General features: G+C 38.2%; 3 protein-coding genes across 3 annotated transcripts in view; 1 reads left to right on the forward strand and 2 right to left on the reverse strand.

Annotated features, from left to right (window-relative positions):
• LOC127431551 (myosin light chain kinase, smooth muscle-like) overlaps positions 1-17,901 on the reverse strand; it is a 20,566-nt gene extending 2,665 nt beyond the window's left edge. The window contains exons 1-8 of the mRNA XM_051682011.1: positions 17,467-17,901; positions 14,227-14,262; positions 13,606-13,733; positions 10,394-10,550; positions 9,641-9,952; positions 8,833-8,929; positions 8,549-8,752; positions 7,006-7,223 (exon numbers count right to left, since the gene is read on the reverse strand). Coding sequence (XP_051537971.1) covers positions 7,006-7,223; positions 8,549-8,752; positions 8,833-8,929; positions 9,641-9,952; positions 10,394-10,550; positions 13,606-13,733; positions 14,227-14,262; positions 17,467-17,623 — 1,309 coding nt within the window. The 5' untranslated portion in view covers positions 17,624-17,901. The remainder of the gene's footprint in view (positions 1-7,005; positions 7,224-8,548; positions 8,753-8,832; positions 8,930-9,640; positions 9,953-10,393; positions 10,551-13,605; positions 13,734-14,226; positions 14,263-17,466) is intronic.
• Positions 438-6,040, forward strand: LOC127431578 (uncharacterized). Its single transcript, XM_051682050.1, has 5 exons — positions 438-887; positions 3,819-3,909; positions 4,063-4,251; positions 4,579-4,740; positions 5,192-6,040. Exons 1-5 carry the CDS (start codon positions 685-687, stop codon positions 5,486-5,488), a joined length of 942 nt encoding a protein of 313 aa, XP_051538010.1. The 5' UTR covers positions 438-684; the 3' UTR covers positions 5,489-6,040.
• A 1,192-nt stretch (positions 17,902-19,093) lies between the features above and the next one.
• Positions 19,094-23,555, reverse strand: LOC127431686 (EF-hand calcium-binding domain-containing protein 3-like). Its single transcript, XM_051682202.1, has 9 exons — positions 23,397-23,555; positions 23,228-23,295; positions 22,959-23,102; positions 22,380-22,454; positions 22,065-22,176; positions 21,589-21,734; positions 19,857-20,035; positions 19,526-19,651; positions 19,094-19,306 (listed from the first exon to the last, which is right to left on the reverse strand). Exons 1-9 carry the CDS (start codon positions 23,507-23,509, stop codon positions 19,094-19,096), a joined length of 1,176 nt encoding a protein of 391 aa, XP_051538162.1. The 5' UTR covers positions 23,510-23,555.
• Positions 23,556-27,073: the final 3,518 nt, after the last annotated feature.

Here is a 27,073-nt window from a genome sequence, read left to right on the forward strand (position 1 = left end):
CACATGACCAGCCGCTTCCTTTACATTTGCTAACGCTGCCATATTTACATCACGCGCTGTCAGAAACACCCTCCGCCAGAGCCCTGTTAATAGGCGAGACAATAAGCTTGCTTAACGCAGCGGTCCCATAGACATTCTAGGGCGGTACACTGGCGAAGAGACAACAGACAGTCACCCCCCCCCCCTTTAAATGAAGGTCTATGGAGATGCTGAATAAACTTCTTTTGTGAGGAAACAGCTTATTTAATGAATTTACTGCCTGTCCACTAATTTTAAACATGTTTTACACCAAAATAAATAATTTTGGAATCAACTGTGTTGTGTTTACTACGATAAAATTGCTGTTTTATTAAGAAAACATCAATTTTGCGACAAGGTAGGTGTTAGTTTACGGCTCTCCCCATTCATTTGTATGGTATCCGCAAACGTTGACTTACTGTCGTAACACGCTAGATGACCGTTGCGCTCTCTACTATGGTAAAAGTGCAGAGATTGTCAATTATATACATAGAAGATGCTCCGGGATCCCACAAGGAAGACGTTTTAATGACATCAGTCTTACGTACGTGTGATCAATTTACGCGTTTTTTTCCTCTCGACGCTAAACGCATTTTGCGATCTCCACTATTTGTAAAAGCTGTGGTGCAGTGTTGTCAGCGTTAATGCTGTTTGCAGGAGGAAACTATGGACCATGTTTATGCTTTAGCAGCGGAGACACTACCAAAAGTGGCGAGAAAGCGACAGAGGACTGAAAAAAAGCGAGAGAGAGACCGACTGAGGCAGAAATTCAGAGTATACATCGGCGAGGCCTATTTTAGGTGGAAAGCGCTAATGGCAGAGAAAGGCATGAAGAATGACGCGGAGGTTGCTCATTATCTGCTGGACAGGTAAGGAATTCAAATTACGAATACGCTTTTTTTAAAATGGTAAACAAGGGGTGTGACAATACAAGTGGGTGTACCTACAGCAGACCGATGTCATCTGTTGTTTACAAATGCAGAATAGTGCGTTAAAGGGGTAGTTCACCCAAAATGACAGTTCTGTTACTTCCCCTAATGTTGTTTAAAGGCCCCTATGACGTTCTTTCTTTCGTGGAAATACAAAAGCTGATTTTAATCTCGGTTACCATACAATAACTTTGTTTAGAAACAGAAATTTGCATTTTAATTCATGCACGAGTACACCATGAATCAGTTTCCAAACAGTGTTTTTGCCTTACCCCGATTCACTATGTTTAGCCTATAATAATGATTTATATTTTAGAGCTGTATGGACGGATTTCCCAGAAAATTGCATACTTCGTCTGTGCACCTTTAAATCATGTCCGTAAATAAAGGAAGGACCGGTGTTCTGTTGAAGTCAGTCCCCCCTTATGGTTCCCCCTTGTCGAAGTCCGTTCCCCCATGTCGAAGTCAGTCCCCCCTTATGGTTCCCCCTTGTCGAAGTCCGTTCCCCCTTATGGTTCCCCCTTGTCGAAGTCAGTCCCCCCTTATGGTTCCCCCTTGTCGAAGTCAGTCCCCCCTTATGGTTCCCCCTTGTCGAAGTCAGTCCCCCCTTATGGTTCCCCCTTGTCGAAGTCAGTCCCCCCTTATCGAAGTCCGTTCCCCCATGTCGAAGTCCGTTCCCCCTTATGGTTCCCCCTTGTCGAAATCCGCTCCCCCATGTCGAAGTCCGTTCCCCCTTATGGTTCCCCCTTGTCGAAGTCCGTCCCCCCTTATGGTTCCCCCTTGTCGAAGTCAGTCCCCCCTTATCGAAGTCTGTTCCCCCTTGTGGTTCCCCCTTGTCGAAGTCCGCTCCCCCATGTCGAAGTCCGTTCCCCCTTATGGTTCCCCCTTGTCGAAGTCCGTCCCCCCTTATCGAAGTCAGTCCCCCCTTATCGAAGTCCGTTCCCCCTTATGGTTCCCCCTTGTCGAAGTCCGCTCCCCCATGTCGAAGTCCGTTCCCCCTTATGGTTCCCCCTTGTCGAAGTCCGCTCCCCCATGTCGAAGTCCGTCCCCCCTTATGGTTCCCCCTTGTCGAAGTCCGCTCCCCCATGTCGAAGTCCGTCCCCCTTATGGTTCCCCCTTGTCGAAGTCCGTCCCCCCTTATGGTTCCCCCTTGTCGAAGTCAGTCCCCCCTTATCGAAGTCTGTTCCCCCTTGTCGAAGTCCGCTCCCCCTTGTGGTTCCCCCATGTCGAAGTCCGCTCCCCCTTGTGGTTTCCCCATGTCGAAGTCCGCTCCCCCTTATGTTTGTTTAACTGAGCTACGTGGAACACTAACCGAAGGGGATGGTGTGGTGGAAGGTGTGGTAGGAGCTTAAAGCTGAAAGCTTGTAGCCACAACAAATTAGCAACACTGAGCATGGATCGTTCAAAAAAGGCAACCCTCTGAGGAACCACCTGTTGAAAAAAAAAAAAAAAAAAAAACCAGGAACCGAGAAGAGTCTGCAAGCAAAAAGGGAAAGAGACCGTAATGAAACGCGAATCAACATCGGCTTTGCTTTTGAGGTGTGGCGACAACTTAAGATCGGAAAGGATTTTAAACTGACCCAGAGTTGGCTTTTTATTTGCTCAGCAACAAAGATATTTTATTGGACCTATAGTTAGCCAGGTAACTCTATAACAATTAGCTTCATTAGATAGCGTTAGCCACTATAAAGAGGCATTTTATGTTTTGTGGGACTGCAGTGCTCGATTTCATTTGAGTAAGGACAGTGGTATGGGTCTTCAAACTAGCTACATCTCAAACCACCAGATTCATCCATGCAGAAGAGCAGAGCTGAAGCCCAACTCACGTAATTACCCAGACAATGTTCCTCCGCAAGTAACTTGCAGTTTTATGCTTCAACGGCTAAATGGACAAGTTGCATGGTGTAACCAAGTTGCTGTTCAAGGAAAGCCTTATAAAACATGGTGCTTGGGGGCCTGGGTAGCTCAGTGGTAAAGATGTTGGCTACCGCCCCTGGAGTCGCTAGTTCAAATCCCAGGGCGTGCTGAGTGACTCCAGCCAGATCTCCTAAGCAACCAAATTGGCCCAGTTGTTAGGGAGGGTAGAGTCACATGGGGTAACCTCCTTGTGATCGCTATAATGTGGTTCATTCTCAGTGGGGCGTGTGGGGAGTTGAACGTGGTTGCCGTGGTGGATGGTGTGAAGCCTCCACACGCACCATGTCTCTCTGGCAACGTGCTCGAGCCACGTGATAAGATGCGCAGGTTGACCATCTCAGACGCGGAGGCAACTGGGATTCGTCCTCCGCCACCTGGACTGAGGCGGATCACTACACAACCAAGAGGACTTAAAAGCACATTGGGCATTCCAAATTGAAAAAAAAAAAAAGTATTTTTCCTTTTCAAAAAGCAAGAATTGAGGTTACAGTGAGGCACGAAGGGTTTAAAAAGCCAGAAATGTGAAGCTTGTTCTTCTGATAAAATTGTAATCCTGCAAAAACAGCAATTTTAACTTTACAGCTTAGTGTTTACAACGTTACATCATGGCAACAAAGTTGTAAAATTGGCGATATAAACTTTACACAGAAAAGGTTAGCAAGTGATTTTATTACACTAAAATCATAACGGGCATATTATTTGCGTCTTGTGGCTATACTTTTGAAAGAGTATTTTAACGTTTACAGATTGCCCCAATTCACTTCCATTGCAAGTGACTGTAACCCAGATTGTTTTGCTTGATATGACAAGTCGAAATTAATGTGTGGTAATCAACATTATGCCACAAATGCTGTCGATTGACCTTGAACCCAGAATATTACTTTAATAATATAGTTGTATAATATTCTAATTTTGCAACCATCTTAACTATCGGATCTCTCATTCTTCTTTAAGGGTGTGCGGTAAACAGCTTTCAGAAGACCATTTTGGGGCACCTCGCAGAAAAAAAGGAAGACCACAGAAAATAACCGTGCCGGAAATAGAGGTATGACAGCAAAAAAAAAAAAAAAAAAAAAAAAATTTACCACCCACAGTTAAAGAACAGCCACTCATCTAACTGTTAGATGTAGACGTTCAAGTACACTGCATCTGATACAACACTCATTGTTGCCTTATCCAAAACATGGATTTTCTTTAGGAGACTCTGAATGATTCATCCCAACCCAGTCCAGATCCACAATCACCAGACCCATGTCAGCCCATCCAGGACCCAGAGTCAACTGATCTCTCTCAGGCCAGTTCGGATAACCAGTCTCCTTATGAAAGTGCCAACGTAGAGATCTTTGGGATCTCTTATGACCTCCCTGCTACATTGCCGAAGCAATTAGTAAGTCCTCTCATACATATTGGCCAGAACATAATCAGGCGTAATTATGTTCCATCGTTATTCTAATCTGCAAATAATATAAAAGCAGCCCTACCCGCTAATAGGCACAAAAATATATCTATTAAAAAGGTATTAATAGCATAGCAAAATCTCTACCTGTTGACATGTTTATCATTCCATGGTATATATAGTCATACCACCCAGCCCTGCTGCCAATGAGGTCAGTAGCTTGGCCTGCTTTTTTGTAAACTTTAGTTGCCATCTTACTCTAAATGTACTGTAACTTCCTGTATCTTGCTAATACAGTCACTATTTTCTGCCTTGTAGAATGAACCAGCACAGTTTGAAATAAAAATGGAAGATGAGTTTGAAGTAGATGTCAGCACCAGATCCTGTTCTCCATCGGACAATCTCAATTTTGTAATTAAAAGTTCAACTTCAAGCACAACTACAGCAGAAGAAAACGAAGAACTCTGGAAAGCAATAAAAGTGGGTGAAAAATATATAGTTCCATGTCTTTGTGTCATACACTAAGAGTCAAAAGTTTGGACACACCTACCTACTATAATTATACCATTTCCCACATTTTTTAATAAGTGAAGTCATGAAAACTATTGATTAAAAGAAATTAATTTCAAACCTATATGACTTTCTCGTAGAAATACAAAAGCAGATTTTAGGCACAATGTTAGGGACTGACAGTCATCATTCACCATTCTTTAATAGAAAAAAGATAGATTGTCAGAGGCTAACATTCTGCCTGGCATCGCCTTTTGCGTTACATGGGGAAAAAAAAAAAAAAAAAAAAAAAAAAAAGTGTCATGCAGGTTTGGAACTAAGGAGTAAATGACAGTTTATTTTGGGTGAACTAACTCTTTAAATGTCAGTACTACTTTCTGTCTTGCTCATGTTCCGTCACTAATTATTTTCTCCCATGTAGGAAGAACCAGAACAGATTGAACTGCATCCAGAAGGTTGTTTACATGTCGGCGTGAGTTCCATTGCTCCATCAGACAATGAGGATCTCAGTTCAGCTACACAAGGAATTGTACTGGAGAAGGAACAAAAATGGGGGGCCAACAATCCTGGTTTGACAGGACTCTTCAGGACCTGTCATCAATGTGGAGATCCAGTTCTGGAATTCAAAACGGTACAGTCGGGGAGCCTCATCCGCGTTCAGTGGGAATGTTCGAAGGGACATCTCATGTGGCTTTACCCCAACAACAACCCAACGTAGTACAAACGGCAAAACCAGACAAGGAAGAAAAAGGACTTCAAAGTGTGTCTAGGTTTAATAAAATGGAGTGAATGAAAAAAATAAAAAAAAGGTTTGATACAACAGCTTTTTGCTTTTTATTGGCATTACTGAGGATATTATGTAAAGGCATGGTCACATTTAGCTTTGCAAGGCGAAATTCTGTGGTGGCATGTCGAGCGTGTAAAGACCAGCAAAAAACTAATTTTTTTTTTATTGCAGCACTTTATACTCTGTGAGAGTGATGTTAAAAAAAAATGCGCTGCTAAAATGATATCCTTGTCCATTGTGAATATTCAGTGTAGTTGTGTACGAAGCACCACCCACACAGAGGTCCCTGCCAAATCAAGCAACTTCCTATTGGTCAACGCGGCGAATTTGCCGGTCAAGTTCACACGAAATCCGCTAGAGGAAATTCTTCGCCACTGAAGTCAATCGCGCAGATTCCCCCTGAAATTACTCTTTTGCCCACGGAATTTCGCCATGTGAAGGTAAATCTGACCATGCCTTAAGACTGCAGTGTATGCAAATATATACAATGTAAAAATCTAACCAAGTGTCAAAGATGAATTCTACATTTTGAAAAGACGTTCCTTACGTAATAACTATAATACTTGTGTTGTGAGATGCCAGGGGGGGGGTACAACAACAAATGTGCCGGCTCTAATGGAATTTAATTTTGAAAATACCAATCTTTATTTATATAACAATAAGCAGGGTTCCATGGTCTTGGAAAACCTGGAAATATAAGCACATTTTAAAATGATGTGGAAAAGGGATGGAAATTTTTATAGTAAATGTTTTGAAAATGTCATACTAGATACTAAAAAATATTTAAAATACCAGAATATTACATCAGCTAGAAAAAAAAAAATACAAATTTAACCGAAGAGCTATATATTCTTTATATCGGTTTTACAGTTAATCTGTGCCGATAGTTGCTTTTTGAAACTACTGGTTAGACAAATCTGTGCCGATAGTCTAAAATTGCGATTTTGAAAAACATATAAAATCGCAGTTCAAATCACAATCGCTATATATATAAAATTAACTAGCAAGTGGACCAAAATTTTGGCCAATATGACAAATGAAATCATGGGCAAAATGCTCTACAGCCAATAGAAATACTGTTCAAGGGTGTTCACATTTGAGTCATTAAGAACCAGACTAAATTAAAGAAATAAAACCACAAAAATACAGGGGGAAAAATTTAATCCAATTCACTTCACCTTTACATTGCATCTGTTCATTGTGTACCTTTTTTGTCCACTTTGAGTGTCTCAGCCCCCTTCAGTTTTTTGGAACCCAATAATAAATTATAGAAATATTTGTAAATTTTTATTATAATAAAATGGCAAAATAAATATAAAGTTAACATTCTATAAACATTTTAAAAACTCAGTTAAGCGGTTTTCTGCTTTCCACCACCTTAGTTATCGGTTTCGGCAAATCCACTATCGTTCCACCTCTGCTCAGTGATTTAGGAATTAAAAACTCACCTAGTTTGCAGGCCAATCCAAAGTCAATTATCTTGATGAGGGTTCCAGTGCTGTTGACACAGACAATGTTCTCTGGCTTCAGATCGAGGTGAATGATGCGTTTACGATGGATGTACTGGATTCCTTCCAGAATCTGATGCATGTAGTTCACACTGTTGGGTTCTGTGTGCTCAAAATTTTCATCTACGATCCGTTCAAACAGCTCACCACCTGCTATACTTTATAGATAGACATGATAGAAGTACGTCAGCTGCCCACGTGCATGTTCTAATGTTGGGCAGAACCCATGTTCCACAGCTCAGGTGTAATTTAAAGCAATAGTTCACCTAAAAATGAAAATACTCTCATTTACTCACCTTCATGCCATGCCAGATGTGTATGACTTTCTTCTGCTGAACACAAAACATTTTTAAATGAATATCTCCACTCTGTTGGTCCATTCCATTCAAGTGAATGGTGGCCAGATCTTTGAAGCTCTAAAAAGCACAAAGGCAGCAGAAAAGTAATCCATACGACTCAGTGGTTAAATCCATGTCTTCAGAAGCGATATGATATGATAGGTGTGGGTGAGAAACAAATATTTAAGTCCTTTTTTTTACTTTTCCACTTTGACTAGCCCTCCAATGCATGTTCATGAGAGCACAGTTCTTGTTCTTAAATATTCGTGCATATTGCCACCTACTGGGCAGGGAAGTGAAATAAGTGATGGATAAAAATGGAAAAGAATAAATCATATTTACAAAATAGCCCAGTAGATGGTGATATGCACAAATGCAAATCCCCAAAAACAAATGAAGACCTCTCGTGAATGCCCAAAGGAGGGCTGTTTGAAAGTAGATTTATAGTAAAGGAATATTAAACCGTTTCTCACCCCTGGAGTCACAAGTTTGAATCCAGGGTGTGCCGAGTGACTCCAGCCAGGTCTCCTAAGCAACCAAATTGGCCCGGTTGAGTCACATGGGGTAACCTCCACGTGGTCACGATTAGGTGTTCTCGCTCTCAATGGGGCGCGTGGCAAGTTGTGCATGGATCGCGGAGAGTAGCATGAGCCTCCACATGCAGAGTCTCCAGGGTGTCATGCACAATGAGCCACGTGATAAGATGCACGGATTGACGGTCTCAGAAGCAGAGGCAACCGAGTCTTGTCCTCCACCTCCCGGATTGAGGGTAGTAACCGTGCCACCACGAGGACCTAGTAAGTACTGGGAATTGGGCATTCCAAAACTGGGGAGAAAAGGGGATTGATAAAAAAAAAAAAAAAAAAAAAAGGTTTCTAATCCACACCTATTATATCACTTCTGAAAACATTGATTTAACCACTAGAGTTATGGATTACTTTTATGCTGCCTGTGTGCTTTTTGAAGCTTCAAAGTCCTGGCCACCATTCACTTGCATTGAATTGACCACCAGAGCGGAGATATTCTTAAACTCTGCGTTTGTGTTCAGCAAAAGAAAGTCATACCCATCTGGGTATGAAAATTTCATTTTGGGTGAACTATCCCTTTAAAACGTACAATTTAAGACAGTTTATGGTTAAACTTACTATTCAAGAATCATGACGATCTCTGAAGGAGTGTCATAGGCTGCAAGACATTGCACCAGCTTAGGATGATGCACTTCGTTCATCAGCTTGATTTCTTTACGAGCTGCTGCTTTCTCTCTGGAGACCCGGGCCCGGTAGAATTTACCGGCACACACCTGACCCGTCTGCTTATGGGTCATCCTGAACACCTCCCCAAACTTCCCCCTGTAATGGTATGAGATCATTCAATTGCAAGCATTACATTTAACCAAGATGATTATGTTTGAGACGAATCACATACTCACACTCCTAATTTCTCATGGACATGGTAATGATCCCTCACTTTGTGTGTGGTGTCAATCACAACATCCACGTACGACATCACTTCCTGTTGTGGCTCACCTACAACACAATCATGCAATCTCTTACTTGAACATTGCTGACTTGGGCTGTGTTCAGAAATGTAATGCTAGCATACTTCATTGTCCAGTATGCACTAAATGTTGCCTACCATTTTCTTTAAAGCACGTTAAAATGTACGTTAAAGTGCTATATTGTTGTCACCTGATCTTGAAATATTTGTCACATGTCCTCATTGTATGCATGTTTAATTCCTTGAGTGGCGACAAGTTATAATCAAATTAGTCAAGAAAGTTACAGCTGAGGCACAGTGAGGCACTTACAATGGAAGTCAATGGGGCCAATCCGAAAATGTTAAAATACTTGGTTTCAAAAGTATAGCCACAAGATGTAAACAATATGCATGTTAATATGATTTTAGCGTGATATCACTTAACATTTTGTGTAAAGTTACATCCAATTTTACAACTTCATTGCCATAACGACATAACGCCCGCAAGATGTCGATTTAAACTCTACCGCTCAAATTATATGTTTTTAACAGAATTAAATCAATTTTAACCTTCACATTTCTGCCTTTAACCCCTTCAAAAATTGGCCCCATTCACTTCCATTGCGAGTGCCTCACTGTAATTGCCTTTTTCTTAAAAAAAATGCCAAAGATATCCACACTAATTTGAGTTCTATGGGGTCTAACTGCATTTATACAGAATAAACAATTTATGGAGTAGTTTGTCCAAGGAAAAGTGCTACCTGCAGTTTCCATCTTAATGCAGTCCGATTCCTCACTCGGATCACTGACTCCTGCTGCGTTGCAGGCACGTACTCTAAAGCGATACTCCCCCTGCGGGTCGAGACCAGAACGAACACAATACGAGGTGTTCCGACACTGATTAGCGAGTTTAGTCCAGTCCTCAGGTTCAGTTTGGCCTAGTCTTTGAAGCTCAACCACGTAGCCTGTGATGGCAGAACCTCCATCATAGCATGGCCCAGACCAAGACAGGACCAGAGACGTGTGGGTCAGCTTAGACACAGACGGACACGAGGCTGGAGGGTCTGGCCGATCTGGAAGATAGAGTGTGGATGGGACAGATGGGTTACTTGTAGTACATACAATTAAGAGATGATAATTAGTGACATTGTCAGGATCATTGATGTCAACCACTTGGTCAAAGTCTCTGAATTAAAACCCATTGTAAAGAAGCCATTAGGTGGTCCCAATGAATGAAAATTGTTATTAAAATCACCCTCATGTCATTTCAAACCTGTAGGACTTTCCTTTGTGGAACAGAAAAGATGTTAGGCTAAATGTTAGCCTCAGTCACCATTCACTTTAATTGCATCTCTCTGAATGGTGACTGAGGTTAACATGAGGGTGAGTAAATGACAACAGTTTTACATTTTGGGTAAACTATCTTTTTATCCTTTTAAAAATGAAAACCATTCCCTGATATTCAGCTTTAAAGCCATCTACATTTGCTTTTTAATTTGGCATTTGTGTCTTACCAATGACAGAGAGTGTTATTGTCCAGTGAGCTATGCCTCCCCGGTTTCGAACAAAAAGGGAATAACTTCCAGCATCTACAGGCAGAACCTTGGAGAGAACCAGAGTGCTGCTACTGTTTGTGCTCTTCATAGATGTTCGGGGTCCCTCCAACACAACCTAATGAGAACGCAACAGAAAACTTAAACGGACAGACTATTTGGACACTCAAGTATGAATTCCACTGCGTAAAACAATATAATAAAAGCAAACATCAATATCAAAGTGGTATTTGAAAAATAATGCTAGAGCTTTTCTCAGAACCAACTTCACTTTCATGAGCCATTTTTGCAATTACTTTTAACCAACTGGTGTCAGGGTGATCAAGTGCATGTATCAAGTCAGTTGCCTTCAAGTTCACACTGGTGTCCTAGCAAAGTAACAACAGGTGTAGTTCCACACGTGTAGTAAGAAATTGTGCTGCTAACATTTGAAAACCAGAACACATCCAAATACTTCATCTTAAATTTAAGTAGTTTATCCAGTTTTACAATTTAAAAAAAGGCACATTCAGGAAGTTTTGTTAAAGTAGTCTTGGACACTGACAACTAGGGGCTAACACAATAGTTTTCGGTTACTGATGTCATTATAGAAATTCACTGTACCCAGTCAGTCATGATGGATTTTAATCCATGATTGAAAGAATCCAATAACAGGGCGGTTACCGAGATGGAGTAGTATTTGGCTGGTCATGTGATTCTAAATGGCAGCCCCCATGAGGGGGCCCTCTCCACTTAGAATAAAAGCAGCTTTTATAAGGTTACTAATATGACTGTAGTCTTCATTTTATACATTTCAAAATTACAATTCCTTTCTTTAGAAGTAAAACTTTTGAGAAAAAAAAAAAAAAAAAAAGTGTGCTTTAAAACCCGAACAATGCCTTTGTCCCAACATCTTTACTGATGTTCCAATTTTTGTAAACTTCCATTAAAAAAAAAAATTTAAGCGTAGCAAATGCAACGCTGCACATTAGTGATCAAACTTTTTCTACATTCAAACATTGGAATCAGTTAAACATAGATAAAGTCCAGATTATTTTAAGCCATTTTCTGTGCTGTTTCATCTTTAAAAAATATGCATCATATTTATGGTATAATAAACATCACTACATACTGTAGATATAAGTATTTTAATTATACCAACAAATATATAATCAATTTCAATAGTCTGAGTTTAAAATGTCAAATTTCTTAACGGTTCATGAATTTACTCTAATTGCTCTAATCCAGCATTATGGATGTAACATTTGCAGTGAAATTGTGAACCGTAACTTCATATATAAAAGCACTCATGACCAGCATATCAGACAATTTTTATGTACAATCATAGACCCCTGTAGATAGAGTCCAGACATTTAGGAAATGAGTTTGTGTTACGGGATGTGACTAATGTTTTTGGGAGACCCCACACACTCTGTAAAAACTGTGAATTGAAAAACAATCCAGAAATATTTATTTTATTAATTGTGGTTTTCACAAATAAAAACAGCAATACGGATGTAACACTTCATTATGGAGGTGACATTTGTGAAAGCAGCACATGGGAAGGGGAAACCATCCAAAATGCTTTGAAATCTGCAGAATTTGACCTCGGAGACCTATTATATTACATTATAATACCCGACAAGGCTGCATGATGAATTGAAATAAGATTGAAATTACCATTTTTCCATGGTATGGTTGACATTTTTGTGGAACTGCCATTGTAATAAATAATTTTTCCATACACTTGTTGAATCGTGTTCTAAATTTAGAATTTCCACTCCCGTTCTAAAGAAAGCGAAATTTTCTGACCCTAAATGCCCAGAATTGCAATTTTGCGACATTTGAAAACTCACCCCTAAACAAAATATGCTAGTGGCTTCCTAAAAACACTTCTCCCATTAATATCAAATGCTTGGATCTCTTAGTGTTGATGAAATCACATTTCAAGTGTGTGGCTTAATACTGCCTTCATGTGCCATCAGAATTATCGTAAATCTGAGTGGGAAACTCGTAAGTTGCCCATGAATGACCCCAAGTAGTAAATACGGGAAACTCTGTGATCAGTTTTTTTTTTCCTTCCCCTTTCTCACCCAATTTGGAATGCCCAATTCCCAGAGCACTTTTAAATCCTCGTGGTCGCGTAGTGACACGCCTCAGTCCAGGTGGCGGAGGATGAATCCCAGTTGCCTCCGTGTCCGAGAACATCAACCCGCGCATCTTATGTGGCTTGAGCGCATTGCCACGGAGACATAGTGCGTGTGGAGGCTTCACGCCATCCACCGCGGCATCCGCGCTCAACTCGCCACACGCCCCACCAACAACGAACCACATTATAGCGACCACGAGGAGGTTACCCCATGTGATTCTACCCTCCCTAGCAACCAGGCCAATTTGGTTGCTTAGGAGACCTGGCTGGAGTCACTCAGCACGCCCTGGGTGTTCGAATCGAACTAGCAAGCTAGCAAACTCCAGGGGTGTTAGCCAGCATCTTTTACCACTGAGCTACCCAGGCCCCCAAACTCAGTGATCATTTTGATACCGGAGTTTCCGAGATGGGAGTCCTAAACTTTCAACACGGCCGAGGGGAGTATGGTTTCTGTAGTTTAATTTTTCGAAATAGTTAATTGTTAGTGCTTACCGTTTTGGTCATATTCATTTATGTATATCAGCAAACATTTGATGCATGTTGTACATTTTTACACTGTTCCATGACCAAAATTACATTATCATCAGCAAGCGGAGTAATATTTTATGGTGTCAAAATAAAAAAGTTCCTCAAGAAATGTATATAAATTAAAGTTTTTTTTTCTTCAACAAAGCACTTGAACGTGACATACTCATAATTACAACTTCAGAAAAGGGAATTGGGTTAATTCCGATAGCACATGAAGGCAGCATAAGTGTTCAAATACTTTTGGGGGCCACAGCCAACAAACACATAACTATTAATGTAAATGAAAAGCTTGATTTGCAGTTTACAGGTTTCACAATGGTCTGAAGGTTGCAAGACTCTTTACTGATGCATGAACCTCAGTAAATTTCTGCACCCCAGTAATAAGGATACTTTTTTTTGTTTTTTACTTCATGGGGGGCCTGTGCTCCCTTACTGCTAAATGCCCCAGTCTAAACAAAACACTGGGGGATTACGCAAGCACACAAAATGTAAACATTAGGCACAGAATGTGTCAAACCTTATCTCTGTTACGAATCCAGCATGAAGCTACGGGCTCAGAACTACGGAAGCGACAGTGGAGTCGAGCAGTTCCTCTAACACAAACCACTGCCTGTTTCTGAGGATCCAAAAAATGAGGTATAGCACCTGGAATGACATTAGAAAAAGGGAGAGTAAGAAACAAAAGACAGGAGGAGTTGACCAGTTAGAGACAGGATTATCACAACATCAACAAAAAAAAAAAAATCTGACTAATCTGAGGACATAAAGCACAGAAAGGACAATGTTCTCCCCACATGTAACAAACCCAAAGTTCCCATCTCTCTAATCCCATACAGTGAGGTCATGATGCAATTTGTAATGCTCCACCTTAACTAGTACTTACAGCATTCTTTTTGTAACCATGTTACCACTGATTGTCTCATTGAATCCCTCAGTTTATTTATTACACTCATTTTAGTAAGGCTCATAATCTGTGACAAGAATCAACATCAGGATATGATGCTTTAACTTTAAACTCTAATTGAGTGAATTAAAGCAAACTGTCCTAGTTACAATTATAAACACACTCATGTAACACCACCTAACTGAATCAAAACTCCTAAAAACAAAACAAAAAAAAAAGAGGTAATATACTCACCTATATTACAGCTGGCTCTTTTAATCAGTGTGGTTTCTGAAGTGAAATACACACAGACCAAATAGTTACAACATTCAAGACAGATCCATATAAAGCAGAGGAACTCAATCAGTCATGTTACTGATGGATGAGTTGATTGAATAATTAGGTGTGACTTATGATTGGCTAGAAATCACAGAAGGCTTGTGTGATTGGCTACATGTCTAATAAGACCCAAGAGCAGAACACCTGAATGCAATTAAGAGAAATCTATTTCCAAACCTACAGTCCAACCTTTGACATTTATGCTGCGGGATAGTCCTACTTGATATCTCTGACCATAAGCAATCTTTTGCAGGATTGCTTGGAAGATTATGTGTAAGGAAACAAAACTGTAGTGCTCCCATAAGCTTAGCAAGGGTTCAAATGATAAACAATGCTGCAGTGCTAGCATTTGTGCTACAGGTGCACAATTATCAAAAGAGAGTATAATTTACCATGTTTTGAACACCTTTATCTGCAAATGTTTGTTAAACAAACTTTAATATCATTGACTCATTGATCAATATTATTTAAAAGTGAATGTTTATTACTTGCATTGTATATCTCCCTGGGTGCCGACATGTTTGTGTGACATCACGCACCTGCATTTTGGCGAAATCGGAATTGAAAATTCGCACGCGAGTTTCCAAGTAGGGGAATTCTGACTTCAAGTGGTATTCCGTTCTGTTGCACTTTTCCAAGTAGGAGGTTGGAAAAAAGACTCTCTGAGTTTAATGGAATGCAGCATTAGGCTACATCCACACTAGTCCATTTTCAGTTTCCTAACGTTTCCATAATTTTCCGAAGAATTACGTAATGGTGTTTTCGAAACTCTCTGTTTTTGGGTGAGGAAAATGGAGTTTGGCAAGGAATGGCACATTCCTGTCCATAAATCACCATTGTTTATTAACATTACCTGTTGATATCAATCACTAATTATAAAAAATAGTATGCCTAGTGAGTGCGCTTACACGCATGGTTTAACACCTATTTATGTTTAATAAGAAGACAACGCGCAAGGCCATAGGGTCATAAATTGCTTAAGAATAAACAGATCGGCACACTTAGATTTTTGCCCATTACCATGATTTTGCGTTGTATGTAAACACCTCTACCGGCGTTCTTACCAGCTTATCCAATGTGCGCAAATTGTTGTGTGCATAACAGTTTACGTTACCAAAAATTGTTAGTTTGGTAAACGCACTAATTGATAATAGCAGAACACTATAGTAAAGTAATATTAGTTAAAATTGCTCTTAAATGTAGTAAGACCTAAATATACTGCCTGGCCAAAAAAAAAAAAAAAAAAAAAAGTCTCATACTCTAATATTTCGTTGGACCACCTTTAGCTTTGATTCCAGCACGCATTCGTCTTGGCATTGTTTCAACAACCTTATGCAACGTCACAACATTTATTTCCATTCAGAGTTGCGTTAATTTTTGGCTGAGATCTTGTATTGATGACGGGAGAGTCGAACCACTCCGTAAAGTCTTTTCCAGCACATCCCAAAGACTTTCAGTGGGGTCTGGACTCTGTGGTGGCCAATTCATGTGTGAAAATGATTCCTCATGTTCCCTAAACCACTCTTTCACAATTTGAGCCTGATGAATTTTGGCGTTGTCGTCCTGGAATATGCCTGTGCCATCAGGGAATAAAAAATCCATTGGGGATAACCTGGTCATTCAGTACATTCAGGTAGTCAGCTGACGCATAACGTTGCTGAGCCTAGACCTGACCAACTGAAGCAACCCCAGATCATAACACTGCCTCCAGAGGCTTGTACAGTGGGCACTATGCCGTACAGTGGGCATCACTTCATGCGTTTCCCTTCTTACCCTGATGCATCCATTGCTTTGGAATAGGGTAAATCTGGACTCATCAGACCACATGACCTTTTCCCATTGCTCCACAGTCCAATCTTTATGCTCCCTAGCAAATTGTAGTTGTTTTTTCCAACTAGCCTCATTAACAATTGGCTTTCTTGTGGCCACACAGCTGTTTAGTCCCAATCCTGTAAATTCTCGTTGCATTGTACAGTTCTTAACACAATTCCAGTGATTTCAGCAATCTCCTATGTTGTTTTCTTTGTTTGGTGCAGGCCAATAATTTGCCCCTTCTGAAACACAGTAACATCTTTTCCACGACCATGGGATACATCCTCAGACATGGTTGTTTAAGAAATGAGAAGCTACACACTGCATCAGTTAGGGTTAAAAGAATTGTTGCCAGCTGAAACATATTAATCACTGCAATAATTATCCAATCATAGGCATCTGCTTATTTAAATCCAAACAGTGATTTTTATTTTATTTTTTTTATTTTTTTTGGCCAGGCAGTGTATATATCATATATAAATCACTTTATGGGATACATAGGGCTACATTTTCTCCTCTTTACTATATACAGTTAGGGCAGTGGTGGCTCAGCGGTTAAGGCTCTGGGTTACTGATCAGAAGATCGGGGGTTCAAGCCCCAGCACCGCCAAGATGCCACTGTTGGGCCCTTGACCCTATCTGCTCCAGGGGCGCCGTATCATGGCTGACCCTGCACTCTGACCCCAGCCTAGCTGGGATATGTGAAAAAGAAGAATTTCACTGTATATGTGCAAATGTGTGATAAATAAAGAAAATTAAATTGAATTAAATCAAGGCTACTTTTAGCTGACTCTTATTGGGGTTTGATCTCCAACTCTTTTGCTCTCTCCTCTTTCTTTGTATAAGATTTTTCTTTTTAAAGATATTGGATAACATCTATTAATTTAGTCTTCCAAATATCTGAGTTCAAAAGGCAGATTAAATGTAAAGATGCTTTACTGTCATTGTATACAATACAACGAAATTAATTTGGCAACACTCAGAGATTGCACAACTGTAGTTCAACAGACAAATGAAAGGCAAAAGGCAGACAAATGATAATATAGTTGAAGTATATGTATTAGATTTAATCATATGATAAATCTCTCTCTCTCTCTCTCTCTCTCTCTCGTGTGTGTGTGTGTGTGTGTGTGTGTGTGTGTGTGTGTGTGTGTGTTAAATTTAAGTATTAGTTACTAGACATCTGGATAAGGAAACAATACAAACGTTTCTCAATTGTCATCATGTTGTTATTAATATATGTTGCAACTTTGAAAAGCTTTAACACTGATTCATCTAGAGAACTGGTAAGTACAGATGCTGCAGAGTAAAAATAAAATTATTTTAAGTATAATTATCTTGTACCTGATTTCAGGCCATTTTCCTCTCTGTACTTTAGTTTGGTTCCATTTTCTATTCTCCTTGGCATGTCCAGTGGAGTCTGCAATGGCGTTGAAGCTTTCAGGTCTATTCTGAGTGTAGAAACGTAGGTCTTCTTTTGACCATTTTTAACAGAAGCCATTTTTACACCGTGATCGATTTGTCAAATTCAAAACTGGCAGTTATATCAGAGTTTACTGTACACCTCTTCTTTTTTTCTCTCTCTCTCTTCCTCTTCAGATTTATACCCCACACAACTTGTTTTTCATGTGCATGTGTTTCCATGTCTCTTGGTCTCTTAATTTTGAAAGCATTCTCACTATGTCAGGTTGCGGGAAATAGCAGGCGGTCTCAGTTCAATCAGATAAATAGTAAGAGAGTGAGGCAGGTACACAAAACAAGTGACAGAGGTATTAACCAAGTGAACGGGGTGTCAACACCTGAATTGTAACTGATAACTTCTTAATCACTGTACCCCCCAATGTGTCTCTAGAATATTCACAAATAAGTCTGACTCATAGATAGAGCGAAAACTATAAACCACTTAACAACAAAACATTGAAATACACCACCCAGTACTGTTTCCTCATCGTGGGCGTGCATTAATGTGTTTAAAATGTGGATGAGCCTGTCAGGTTGCTCTAATTTTTTTTTTTTTTTTTTTTTTTGGCTTCTACAGTTGATGTTTACCTCATTTTTTAAGAATATGTATTTATATATTATCTATGTGTTTATGTAGGGCAAATTCAGGTAAATGGGGCATAAACATTCTAAATATTGTCTTAATGAAAATATAAAAATGCAGGTTTCTGTGAGGGTTAGGTTTAGGGGTAGGGTATGAAAAATATAATTATCTTAGTATAAAACTATAGAGTGTGCGCCAGTTTGATTTGGCAGATAAATGCAATTTCTTTTGATTACAGTATAATGATTCATTCTAAGGAAAATTTGATTCATGTAATGACTAATGAGTAATGCTCCTTTATATAAATTGTCTCTGTGTGTTTTTGTCACAGTAATACCTAGCTACATATTCATTTGTTGTCAAATACAATTAATTTACACTTTTATTATGGCTCAGTCTTAAAGGAATATTTTGTGTTCAATAGTTCAATCACAGCATCTGTGGTGTAAAGTTGATTAGCACAAATCGTCCGTCCTTTTCTTTAAAAAAAAAAGCAAAAATCGAGGTTACAGTGAGCCACTTACAATGGAAGTGAATGGAGCCAATTTTTGGAGGGTTCAGAGGCAGAAAAGCACTTACATGAATTCTTCTGTTAAAACTCATTTGTTATTTGATTCAGATATTGAACATGTTCATCACATAAGATGAGTATTTAAGTCATGGTATGAATTGATCTTTTGATGTATTTACTGAATAAATTAATAAATCTGGAAAATGATCATGACCTATTTAAAAAATTAGGACAAAATAGTACAAAAGTAAAAGTTATCCTTTCTCAGTTAATGTGAAATGTAATCTGTGAAATGATCTGTGATATGAGAATATTTGTGGATTGATTTAATCATTAAACATCTTATGGTATAAAAATCTCCCAATTTACAGTCATTTTTCTTCAATGCCTTTATTTAGTGATGTGAGGACAGGAAATCAATGTAGGGTTTCCTCTCTCCTCTCCAGTTCTTCAGTCTGTATTAAGTTCCTACTGGCACTCCAGCTCCAGCTGTAAGTTGAGAAGGTCTCCTGAAATGTTTTGTCATCTTGCAAACCACAAGCTTTCTCCAGAGATCTCCATAAGACCCACATATCATGCTGCTTGTGCTCCGACAGAGAGGACAGATATGAATCCACACCCTCCCTAACCTGCAATTGTCATGTAAACATGTTAACCCAATAGCAATTACCAGATTTAGACAATATTCCGGATGTTAAAAATCTGAATAAGACAGCTGGCAAATACCTTTAATCATCTGAATTCTTTGTCATGTAAACACCTTATTCTGAATATTCACTGTTCATTTATATCTGCATGTGTCCAAAGTTATTATGAGTGCTACAACGAGACAGATATGACTAGTGCACCTTGCGACGAATGTGTCCGATGTCGTCATATGTGAGTTTGGCCAGGTCTTTTACATTCACATCAACACTGATCTGCACAGGTGTGATCAGCGCTTTGGTCTCAGCTCCCCAGTGTCTCCATAAGAGCTTCCATGGAGAAACAAAGCCAGAGAATTTAATTTCATATACAAGTATAATTTGGATACAACAAATTTATAGTTCTCTCTATAGATCTTTCTTTTGCACACATACTGTATGGGTAATGCATTTGTTCCCATTGCTATTAATGAAATAAATGCATCTCATGTCAATAAAGCACTATTCATGCAATCATTTATAATAGTGACCTCACCTCTTGTGTTTTTTCTTTCAGAGTAACCGGTCTGCTACTACCCTTAACAGAAATACTGTTCCTGGTCTGTACAGACTGTGTAGAATCCAGCTGCTCAGCAGGAAAAGGCTTTGTAGAGCTTCTCTTCTCTTTTCTTACAGTCAGGCAGGGCATTATAGAGTACGGGCTCTTTCTCTGGACTGAAGAGTATATTATATAATATATGCTCAAATATCAGCACTCAAAAAATATTTCAATTAGCAATAATATTGAAGTATAATACAACTCAGTGATCATAGTATAGTATATGATAATAAATATGTAGTGTAGTGTTGTGAAGTGTTATCTGTAGTGTAGTACAGTATGGTATGGTGTGGTGCAGTGTATGGTATAGTACAGCACAGTATAGTATAACTCAGTGTAACAGATCGTAGTATAGCATATTGTGTGTCATGTAGTATAGTGCAATACAGTATGGTACAATATTATACACTATGATACAGTATGTAGCATAGCAAAGTATGGTATGGTATAGTGTTGTATAGCATGGAATAGTATAGATTAGCATGGTACAGTATAGTATGGTATAGTATAATATGGAATAGCATGGTACGGTACAGTAATATACGTATAGTATAATATACTGTAGGATGGTAAAGAATGGTATAGTATAGCATGGTACGAAATAATGTAGTATGGTATAGTATGGCATGGTACGGTGTAGAATAGCATGGTAAAGTATGGTATAGTATTGTATGGTACATTATAGTATGATACGGTATAGTTTAGTCTCGGTAGCATGGTATAGAATGGTATAGTATAGCATGGTATAGTATAGTATGGTATAGCATGGTATGAAATAGTGTAGAATGGTATAGTATGGTTTGGTATAGTATGGTATAGCATGGTACAGAATAGTGTAGTATGGTATAGTATGGCATGGTATGGTGTAGCATGGTATAGTATGGAATATTATAACACGGTAAAGTATGGTATAGTTTAGTATGGTACAGTATAGTATAGTATACTGTAGCATGGTATAGAATGGTATAGTATAGCATGGTATAGTACAGTATGGTAAGGTATAAGATGGCACGGTATAAAGTAGTATGGAATAGTATGGCATGGTTCGGTGTAGTATAGCATGGTACAGTATAGTATGATATGGTATAGTTTAGTCTACTGTAACATGGTATAGAATGGTATAGTATAGTATGGTATAGCATGGTACAAAATAGTGTAGTATGGTATAGTATGGCATGGTACAGTACAGTGTAGCATAGCATGGCAAAGTATGGTATAGTATAGTATAGTATGGTAAAGTATAGTATGATATGGTATAGTTTAGTCTACTGTAGCATGGTATAGAATTGTATAGTATAGCATTGTACAGTATAGTATGGTATAGCATGGTACGGAATAGTGTAGTATGGTATAGTATAGACACTGGTATAGTATGGAATGGTATAGTATAGTATGGTACAGTATAGTATGATACGTATCGTGTATTGTAGCATGGTATAGTATGGTATAGTATTAGCATGTTATGATATAGTATGGTGAGGTATAGCATGGCACAGTATAGTGTAGTATGGTATAGTATGGCATGGTACGGTACAGTAGAAGCATTGTAAAGCATGGTATAGTATGGAAAAGAATGGTCTAGTATACTGGAACATGTTACAGAATGGTATAGTATGGCATGGTATAGTATAGTATAGTTGTACTGTACTGTGTGGTTTACTCTATTTACCTTGTGGCTGGATGTATTTCATCAGTTGTTTGGGCTTCAGGCCCACCAGATGAGCTGCTTTATCATAGTAGGTGACCACATGATTCTGGTGATGCTCTGCTGGAGCAGATCTCCAAACATGGTAGAGAGACTTTTTGTGGTAATACCTGAAAGACAAATGTTATTAGAGGACTTTATACCATAGACAGAGATAAACTGTACTGAACTTCTTCCATTGACAGAATAGATCAGTTATTTATATTTTTCTTGATAATTACAACCTGTTTTGATAATTTGATTGTAGAAATTAATAATTTAAGAACAGTCAGACTATTTAAGGGTTAAATGCAGATGCATCAGCAAGACCTACTTTTCTATTTATTGTTTTAAAACTTCTGGCGTAAAGGATGTTATATTCAGTGTTGAAAGAGAGAAGAGTACTAGATGAATCAGCAAAACCCTTGGACGTTTTGATGCTCAGGTATGTTTTTGTTTACCTGACAAGTTGTCCAGTTACAGCACTGGGAATGAGTGCTGCCTCCATGACTTTATTCAGGACATCATAGAACAAAGTGCCTGATACCTTCATCAAGTGATCTGGCTCGTGATCTGGGGGGGTTGAAATTACGAGTTGAAAACGATTGTCAGATATTGTACTTGACTACATACTAGCCAAAAACTCAGTTAAGAATATACAATATAAACATGCAGCATTAAACGTGAATACTTCTACATTTTCCATAGAGGTGTGTAATTTAAGCTGTCCCTTTAGTGATTTAGTCTCTTATAAAAGTGGGAACATTCAAGTTAACCTTTCAGACACCTGGAGAACATCTGACAATCTGTCATCACTGAGAGGAAATCCTGGAAACCCACACGTCCATCACCTGAGAGAGCAAAGCCAAACAAAAAATGACTCGGATTATTGACTCGTGGATAGAAAGTCTGAGTGACATTCATCAAACATTGCAATATGATCGTTACAACAAATTAGAACCATAAAATGGGCATATAATCATATTTTTGGCTGCTTTACTGATATATTAACTATTGCAGTTTTTTAAATATATTTTAATTTATTTTCTATTTGCATTGTGAGCTGTAGATGCATTTTGTTTTCTTTATACATATGAATGCACCCATACATAGGACATTATAAAAGACTAAAAAGAAGATGCCTGTTACCAAAAACAAAAATGGTAACTGAAAGGTGAGCGAAGTAATTAGTCATTGTGCATGAAAACTTGTAAATGTAATGCATGCATGATATACAAATAGACTTGCTTACAGTATCTAAGGCCAAAACAGAACATTACGAACACAAAAATAAAGATTTATAGAGTGAATGGCTGTGTTTTGTTCTGTCTTTAGATAAGGTCATTAGCTCTCACCATCAAAGTCTGCCTGGTGAAGTGTCTCCTCCAGCAGTTGAAGGTTGACCTTCATGTGCAGATCATTCATGAGAGCAGAGAGTCTCTCAGGATCAATACAACCCGCAGAGTGAGTGGAGAACAGCTCAAACATCACCTTGAATGCTTCAACAGAACCAAAAATAAAGGACATTAACTCTTTGAATGCAATGACAAAGTTCTTTGAATGAAGTTGTGAAATTATAGGTCAAAGTATGAAGTCATAGTCTTTGTGTGAGTGTGTGTCTCACCCTTTATTTGAGCATCAGTCAGAGGTTCTTCTGACAATTTCTCCAGCTCTGCAATCCGACCAATGCCTCTGTGGTATTGGATCACCATGATAATGGTTAGATCTGAACTAATCAATGAGCAGCATTTAATTGTTCATTTTCTTAAAGCTCTGTTACCCTACACACTTACAGTGAATCCAGAACTTGCTTCAGATGATCTTTGTGTCTCTGTTTATTGTCCTGACGTGTATATTTGGCCTCATTTCCACCCGGAGTTGACGGCATCTCATCACTAGTGTCCATCACAGCTGGTTCACACTTACTCTTTGCCACAGAAAATGGGACATAAGGCAAGTTAATTCACATTATTTTTTTATAATGACACAGGGGTGGTTACACCAATGGACTTGCCAAGGGAGGGTTATTCTAGCCCGACCTTAGGGAAATTTTTGTCTTTTTCATTTTAGTTTTTTTTTTATCATTTGGTCTGTGTTAATGCCAATGGCATACATTTTGCCAAAGGTGTGTATTTTTGGGGGAATTTTGGAATTTCAACCTCAGTTCCTGAAATACATCTATAATAAACTGTGCACACAAAATAGTTACACTCAGGACAAAAATGTCCCCATTGAAACCCATTAAAACTGCAATATTTGATCCCAGTGGCATTAAAGAATAAAATCATGAATTCTATGATATTATGCTTTCATTCCGGAGCCCTGGCTTCAAAACGAAGAAAAAAAAAAATCCACCAGATGGCGCCATTTTTCGCATGTTTAGTCTATGGAGCAAATACATGCTTTTCTCCTATTTTCTGTTTGCTGTATTATAGAGCACTGCAGGTCAATTGAATAAATAATGCAGCTAAAATTGTGTGGGTGTGTTGGTATGGATGTCAGAGTGTGTTTTGGAAGTGTGTATTGAGAAATTTGTGTGTGTGTGTGTGTGTGTGTGTGTGTGTGTGTGTGTGTAAAAAACAACAGTGGCATTTAAAGGGTTAAAATCCTGACAATTAATAAATATTTGGTAGTTATGATCAGGATTGATGTTGGTTAAAAAATCTAAGTCAGTGAAAGTGGAAAATAATATTAATATATAATGTTTTTATGGCAGTTTTTGATGCTGACATTTTTGTCCTCTAAGGTCCAGAGTGTGAGGATTTTTAAATCTGACTCCGCACAAAAAATAATAATGCATCAAAATCAATGTTGTTACTAATCAATGACATATCCCAGACTGTGATAATCCAAAATTATGATAATAATAATAATAATAATAATAATAATAATAATAATAATTACCCTTAGCATTTAGTATATGGAATATATATATATATAAATATATATATATATATATATATATATATATATATATATATATATATATATATTTCCTTCATAAAAACAACAGTGGCATTATATAAACAAACTTGCATTTAAAGGATTAAAATCCTGAATATTAATGAATATTTGGTAGTTATGATCAGGACTGATGTTGGTTAAAAAAATGTACTAATTGAAAGTGGAAAATAATATTAATATATAATATTATTATGGCAGTTTTTTGACGCAGACATTTTTGTCCTATAAGGACCTCTGAGTAACTTTTTTAAATTGACGCACAAGGGCTAGATATACTGTATATATATAGTGAAGACACTTCCATATGAAATACAGGTACTTTGTATCAGTCCTTGTGGAAAGTAATTAGTTAAATACATTTAGTCATTAAAAGGCAAACCTTGTCGTGTGGAGTATCAGATGAGAGGATGTACGTCTGGTGAAATTATTTAGCCTGTATCTGACGAGTATGTTTGAGGGAATGTTTCCGTTCTGACTCGAAGGATTCTAGAACATCGGCATTGTTACGCAATATATAGTAGAACTGCACTCAATTAGTAAACAACTACATAGCAAATGTAATAAATCTAAACTGTTAAAGACAATATATAACATTTTGCATTGAAATCAAAATCAAACCTATGGATTCGTGTTGTGCTGTCGCCACCTACAGGAGAATAATGGATTTGACAATGATTGTAGGATGCAAAAAAGAGATCAGGGATCTCAGTATCAACAGTTTAAACAGCTTTTCAGCTCAAACAGTTCCATAGTTGTAACAGAAGAATGAATGCAAGTGCTTTTATAAAATGATACACCTCACATTTCTTTTTGGCCTTCCAAAAATTGGCCCTATTCATTTCCATTGTAAGTGCCTCACTGTAACCTCAATTTCTTTCTTTCTTTCTTTTTTTCTTTCTTTTTTTTTTTTAAAGAAAAGTGGGGACGAATCGAAATTAAATTTTGGGGTAATCAACATTATGCCACAAATGCTGTCGATTGAGCTTAACTTGTAATTAACCCAGAATATTGGGATTTAACCACTGGAGTATTTATGGATTCCTTTTATGCTGCATTTATGGGCTTTTTGGTCACCATTCACTTGCACGGACCTACAGAGTTGAGATATTCTTCTAAAAAAATCTTTGTTTGTGTTCTGCAGATCATAACATTTTCATTTTTGGGTGAACTATCCCTTTAAGACACAGAGGCTCTGTGTCCTTTCAAGGCTAAATGATACACTAGCATTGCTCTCAAAACTAATACACTGATACCATCTGCTGGTCATTTAAAGGTACCCTACTATATTAGAAATATTTCAGTCAAGGTAAATACATCAAACTTAAGTCATACATGGTCAAATATAATAACAAAGTAACATATACTGTAATAAACTTGTAAGGTTACATATGAGAAGTAAAAAAGTAAAATAACAAACATTCAGGGTAAATACATAGCATACTTGTAAAGGCAAATAAAAACAAGATTCTTGCCTCTGTCTTATTTTCTATCTCAACATGACACTGATTTTTTATTTGAAAAGTGAGTTACATGAAGTCATCAACCATTTGTGAGGGATTTTCCTTTTCAACATTTTCAAGGCATTTATTGCTTTCATCACTTCTTTCTTTAACCACTTATGATTGTTATGAACACCATAAATGTTACCAGGACAAACACAGAAGCAATGCCAATAATACCAAGAACAACTCTCAAATGAAACAGTACAATGCTGTAAGGCATCAGTACTATGCCAGTGGCACCGGCAATAGTCAGCAGAATGTTGAATCGCAAACGCTTGATTGCAGTTGTTGCTGCTAAGGGTGGCCCAACCAGTTATTAGGTTTAGGGGGCAATCACTTTTTCACACAGGGCCATGTAGGTTTGGATTTTGTTTTCCCTTAATAATAACAACCTTCATTTAGTGTTTACTTGTGTTATCTTTGACTAATATTTAAACTTGTTTGATGATCTGAAACATTTAAGTGTGACAAACATGCAAAAAAATAAGAAATCAGGAAGGGGGCAAACACTTTTTCACACCACTGTATATATATATATATATATATACAGGTGCATCTCAATAAATTAGAATGACATGCAAAAGTTCATTTATTTCAGTAATTCAACTCAAATTGTGAAACTCGTGTATTAAATAAATTCAATGCACACAGACTGAAGTAGTTTAAGTCTTTGGTTCTTATAATTGTGATGATTTTGGCTCACATTTAACAAAAACCCACCAATTCACCATCTCAAAAAATTAGAATACATCATAAGACCAATAAAAAAAACATTTTTAGTGAATTGTTGGCCTTCTGGAAAGTATGTTCATTTACTGTATATGTACTCAATACTTGGTAGGGGCTCCTTTTGCTTTAATTACTGCCTCAATTCGGCGTGGCATGGAGGTGATCAGTTTGTGGCACTGCTGAGGTGGTATGGAAGCCCAGGTTTCTTTGACAGTGGCCTTCAGCTCATCTGCATTTTTTTGATCTCTTGTTTCTCATTTTCCTCTTGACAATAC

This window comes from Myxocyprinus asiaticus, chromosome 41 (genome assembly GCF_019703515.2).
Source record: "Myxocyprinus asiaticus isolate MX2 ecotype Aquarium Trade chromosome 41, UBuf_Myxa_2, whole genome shotgun sequence".
Taxonomy (NCBI): Eukaryota; Metazoa; Chordata; class Actinopteri; order Cypriniformes; family Catostomidae; genus Myxocyprinus; species Myxocyprinus asiaticus.